At 32.2% G+C, this 6229-nt stretch overlaps 1 protein-coding gene across 1 annotated transcript; it reads right to left on the bottom strand.

The window, feature by feature from the left end:
• Window positions 4132-5504, bottom strand: LOC109233942 (cytosolic sulfotransferase 12-like). Its single transcript, XM_019399786.1, has one exon. It carries the CDS (start codon window positions 5409-5411, stop codon window positions 4386-4388), a length of 1026 nt encoding a protein of 341 aa, XP_019255331.1. The 5' UTR covers window positions 5412-5504; the 3' UTR covers window positions 4132-4385.

Raw genomic sequence — 6229 nt, 5'->3', positions numbered from 1 at the left:
GGACTGTGCACGCAAATTGGGAAAGGCTAAAATGAGGTATTTGATGTTTCGAAACATAGAATTAGGTTATAAGCCTCTAACATCACACGAAGCTACTCATACTCTCCACCTTTCCGCTCAAGCAATATACCACCACATTAGCTTTACTTGAGTGATACAAGATAGTGATATCATAATACTTAAGCAACTCAAACCATTTTGCCTCAATTCAAATCCTTTCGCTAATAGGTGTTGAAGACTACGGTGATTAGTGTAAATCTCACAAGACTACCATACAAGTAATGCCTCTAAATCTTCAGTGCAAAACAATTGCCTCCAACTTCAAGTCATGGGTAGGATAATTCTTCTCATGTTTCTCCAAAACATATTAAGACATTTTGACATTTTGACGTTGCTATAATATTGCTAACATATGGTGTAAATTGCTAAATTAGGAAACTATCACTACTAGAAATCCGGTAAAAAGCGACCGCAAAAAGCAACCAAAGTTGGTCGCTTATAGGCCTAAAAGCGACCAAACATGCTTGGTCGCAATATAGCTGGTCCCTTTATTTTAGGGACCAAAGTTGGTCGCTAATTAGCGACCAACTTTGGTCTCTAAGGTAAAGGACCAAATATTCCGGGTAAAGAATATAGCGACCAGCTTTGGTCGCTTTATTATTTTAATAATATAATTTTGGCCCAAGGTAAAGAAATATATATATATATAGAAGCACAAAGGATGTTACCGTGTCGTTTGACTTGATANGATCTTAAAAAACATTTTTTTTATTTATTATTAATCATAAAAAAGCGACCAACTTTGGTCTCTAATTCAAATATTTTATTTTAAAATCTGGAAAATATAGACCAAGGTTGGTCGCTTTTTTATTAATTTTTTAAATTTTTTTAAAAAATAAGCGACCAACTTTGGTCGCTAATTTCAAGAATTTAATTTTTTTTTTAAAAAAATAAGCGACCAAAGTTGGTCGCTGTATTTCCAGAAATTATTTTTTTTAATGGAATAGCGACCAAGGTTGGTCGCTTTTTGAGAATTCTGGGTAAAAAGCGACCAACTTTGGTCGCTATTGCCCAGAAAATTATTTTTTTTAATAGAAAAGCGACCAAAAAGAGACCAAAGTTGGTCGCTTTTCTGGGTATTATTTTGGCAGAAACTGCCTGTTTTGGCAGTTGCACCACCTGACAGTCATATCAAATCCCTATTACAAGCAACAACAACAACAATACCAACAACAATACCAACAACAACAACAACACAACAACAACAACAACAACAACAATATAAAAACAACATTAAAACCAACAAAGTTTTATAGTTCAATAGAACTACCACATTAAGCGAACCAAACTAAGTTAACTCTTATTACAAGCCCATTCGAAAACCGATTCTATTTGTCTAGTTCAAAGTGTATAAAAGTCAATGAGTGTTGTATAATAAAGTCATCAACCTTCTACAAAATCCTCCCGCAATCCTAAATTTCAATTCATATCCACAAAAGTCCAATTCATATCCACAAAAGTTCAATTCATATCCTAAAGACTCAATTCATATCCTAAAAGTTCAATTCATACACAAAAATTTCAATTCATATCCTAAAGGTTCAATTCATATCCTAAAAGTTCAATTCATACACAAAAATTCAATTCATATCCTAAAGGTTCAACTCATATCCACAAAAGCTCAATTCATATCCTAAAACTTCAATTTATAAACTAAAATTTCAATACATAATCCAAAATTTTCAATTCATATCCTAAAGGTTCAATTTATATCCTAAAGGTTCAACTCATACCCACAAAAGTTCAATTCATATCCTAAAATTTCAATTTATAAACTAAAATTCCAATACATAAACTAAAAGTCCAATTCATATCCTAATTGTTCAATTCATATCATAAAGGTTCAACTCATATTCCTAATTGTTCAATTCATATCATAAAGGTTCAACTCATATCCACAAAAGTTCAATTCATATCCTAAAACTTCAATTTATAAACTAAAATTCCAATACATACGCGGTTCAAATCATTTTATCAATATGAGTATCCTATATCGATAAAATATTTATTTTGAAACCACCTCTATATTAACATAGTGGTAGAAAGAGTACCATGCTGCGTCTAGACTTCAAACAGTTTGTTTTAACCATGTTAATAGTTCCACATTATTGGTTAATAGAGAATCAAAATAGATTTACCAATGAATCGCGAAATGCTATGGTTCTTACATATAATTTCTTAATTTATTCAGAAGTAATTCGCGAGATCATGCACCTCTCTTTCCTAGTTATAACGGAAAAGGGTACAGCTGGGTGGTCCAGCCTATTCTTGAAATAAACAACCCGCACACACTCCCTTTCCAAAAAAAATCAATACACCAAGCACTACACTTAGATTTATTGGATTTGTTGCTAAAATATCGGTATTAAACCCGAAACTCCCGGCAGATGGCCAGTGGCCCAAAGAAACGAAAGAATCGGTTACGTTTTTCATATGATCTCCTCTTATAGATAGACTAAAAAATCGAACAGAGTTCTTNTTTATTTATATTTTATATAATGTTTTAAATTAATAATATAATTGTTAAATGTTAGAACTGGGTCCCAGATTAGCGACCAAAGTTGGTCTCTATCTGCTTCCCCTTTAGTAAGCGACCAACTTTGGTCGCTAATTTTGAATTATATTTATTTATATTTTATAATTTTTTTAATAATAATATAATTATTTAATTTTTATAACTGGGTCCCAGATTAACGACCAAAGTTGGTCTCTATCTGCTTCCCCTTTCGTGAGTGACCAACTTTGGTCGCTAATTTTGAATTATATTTATTTATATTTTATAATTTTTTTTAAATAATAATATAATTATTAAAATTTTATAAGTGGGTCCCACTTAGCGACCAACTTTGGTCGCTAATTTCAGCATTTCTTTGACCAAGCAAGTCTGACCAGTCCGGTCAACATTTTGACCAAATTAGCGACCAAAAAGCGACCAACCTTGGTCGCTAATGTATTTAAAATAATTATTTAATTATTTTCTCCAATTTAGCGACCAACGTTGGTCGCTTTTTCTGACAGACCAATTTTGGTCGCTTTTTTCCGGATTTTTAGTAGTGTATAATATTTTTAATCCCCCCAAAATTATTACTATAACAATTCATTTTAATTCTGTAAACAAATGTTGGTGTGCAAAGCTGTGGATTAATGTCACCTACTCAGTATAGAGATTCGTTCTCTGCTGTTGCGACAGAAATAAAATATCGTTGGATCTAGAAGTGCCTCCAAATTTCAAATGATTTAATATCAGATATTTCTTTTACGAACAGGTATATGTCGTTTAATTTTATATATGTCGTACATAATGTAAGACTTTTGAAGCATTATATATTTTATTTTGATCCAAAATCTGGTACACTTTAACAGCTATACTTTGTTTGATTCTATAATGTTGTATGTACGAAGTTATATAAAATAGTATTAACCCATTAATTACCCTTCTGGATAATAATGCTCATTTTTAATGGTCACACTTGATAAACAATTTTGAATGAAAAGGAAGTTGAACTCGCAATAGAGATAGGTTTAAATCATTACTTCAGCTTATAATTCACGTTTTCATTCTTCTCAGTTTGTTTTTTACTTTTCAACATCTTTTAGATTTTTCGCTAACAACTCAATTTTTATTATGCTAAATTACTTTACCTTTCAGATATTCAAGCATGAACTTTTATTTTGGGAAAGAAGAAAGTAAGAGCCAGTAAAGTTAAAAGTTTTCAAAAAAGTTTCAACGAAGTTTACAAACGCATTTAGCTTAACTTAAGTGAAATCTGTGAATGACCGCATGTTCTTCTACATTAAAATGTGTGCATTAGTCAGCTTACTGTGTGATCTGATTCTTTCAGAAACTCAAAGTTTAATGCAATTATTCCTTCCAATTGTAATCTTGTCGATTATCTTACCTTTAAACAACAAAATAAAGCAAAGAAAGTTAACAGTACTAGATTTGGTTTGACGCTGTGATAATACTGTTTGAGACAAATATTGTGGCATGAATAACAAATATTACACGACTTAAGAATGGAGGAAACCCAAAACAAGAAGATTCTTAGGCATTTAAAAAACATTTGGTAGAAGATCAAAAACAAAAATTATTCGAAATTAAGTCAGAACAGACAATTTCAAAGTTGAAGTTGCATTTCCATATAAATTTCACATAAAAATAAAGTAGTTTTATGTGAGTGAAAATCACATTTCACTTGAGTTACTCATCAGACATGTTTATTGAGATATTTCACCAGTCATATGAGTATTTGGCAATTTGCCTATATTGAACTTAATTATTTTCAAATAGTGAAATACTTAATTATTTTCAAGCATATATCCATTTATAACTTCAAGCCCGAACCCTTGAACTTGTCTTCTGTAATTTGATTAAGCCTATCCACCATTTCAGTAGTCAAATGATTCTTCCAATCTCCTACTTCACCTTTCCTGAAGAAAACTCTATTATCATTGCCAAACAATGTCTTACCACTCTTGTTCACCTCCAAATTGCTCAAATTTTCAAAGCTACACAGCTTAATTATTTCATTCACCAATCCTGATTCTTCTTCCTCTAAAGAAAATGGACACTCCAAAAATTCAGCCATGCGTCTCAAATGTAAAAAAGGTTGCTCTTTCACATCTTCATACTTCAAAAACAATACCCTTTGAGGCATTTCCAAGCTTTTTTCCCAATAATTTAAAACATGGTCCCAAAAAGGTCCTGCCATAGTTAATCCATTACAAAACATGTCGAAAGCTTCTTCAAATGGTATCATTTTTGAGTCTTGACTCCTTAACTTGCTTATGTAATGCCAAAGTGACACAAAAGTGTCTTTTGGATTCCTACACATATAGATTATTTTGCACTTTGTGTTCTTGACTGATTCTGGCAGAGAAACATATGGTAAATGAGTAGAATAAAGCCTTGGTGATGTTAAAGAAGAATTTGGTGAAATGGGATTCTTTTCTTGTGCATAATTTAATTCTAAAAATGGAACTAAATCATGAGGATTAATAGTGAGTAAAGGATGTTCTTGGGAAAGGATAGGGTGTGTCATTCTATTGATTAAAGTGAATACCATAGCCTTTAACCAAATGGTGCCAGATTTAGGACTTGTGATGAGGAGAATATCAGAGTCTTGAGCTTGGAAACAGTGTTGAAAGGAAAGAGTACCTTGTAAATGCAATGCTGTAAGCCAAAAGCCTTGGTAATTGTACAAATGTGGACTGAGCCAACCTTTTGCTTTGGGTAGAGAAGATAACAAGTCTTTGAAAGTTTGAGAAAATCCATTTTCCTCCAAGCATTTTAATACAAGGTTTGAAGTCTGAAGCCTTTGTTTCCTTTCTTTCGAAACGTTGGTAACCATTGTTTATTTTTTTGGATCAAACAAACTGCAAAAGCTCGGAAGAAAGGACTACTTTGGATGAAGGTTTTGGAGAGGGCAAGGTTGGATTTTTCTCATGCCATATACAGCGCTCTTCTAATTCATATATATAGGGGATTGGGCGAAGACTAAGATTTAACGATGGGTTTAATTTTTAAGTTTAATTTTACCATTAAAGCCACTGCACTTTTACAATTATGAATTTTAAAATTTAGCATTTGATGAATATTATGTGTGTGTATATGTTTAGCATATAAAGGTGTTTGGACGCGTTGGGTCGTTGCGAAATTTTTTATTTTGTCAGTTGCGTGAGGCACTTTTTTTTTTTTCATAACTTTGTCGTCCCAGAATTTTGTGGAACCCAAATGTGTAAAATATGGGACTACAAATGCGTGTGATAAAAAGAGGCCCCACACAACTAATATCAGTCGTATGAGGCACACAATAAAATCACTCGGTCCTTGCGGTCGAAAGAGCACTAGTTAGTATCTGATAGGGTATAAGGAGATGCGAATTTCGTGAAGAACGTGTTGATTTAGCATATAGTTCTTAATAAAATTAGCTTACAATTAGTGGATTTTCGGGTTTGTTATGTTCCCATTATTAGGAGTAGTTAAAAATGAGTACTAATCATGAGTTGTGCGTACGTACCTAAACAAGATTAATTGAGTTTAGAAGAATAAATAATTTATTCGTCGAAAGTTATAGACAATTTTGACTGCGTGGATATGCTTTTGTTTAAAAACACAGAAATGAGTTAAAAACTGCCAATATCTAAGTGACGACTACAACTAACAATC

Source organism: Nicotiana attenuata, chromosome 10 (genome assembly GCF_001879085.1).
Source record: "Nicotiana attenuata strain UT chromosome 10, NIATTr2, whole genome shotgun sequence".
Classification (NCBI taxonomy): Eukaryota; Viridiplantae; Streptophyta; class Magnoliopsida; order Solanales; family Solanaceae; genus Nicotiana; species Nicotiana attenuata.
The sequence above is the reverse complement of the archived record's forward strand: the minus strand, read 5'-3'. Positions and strand labels throughout refer to the sequence as shown.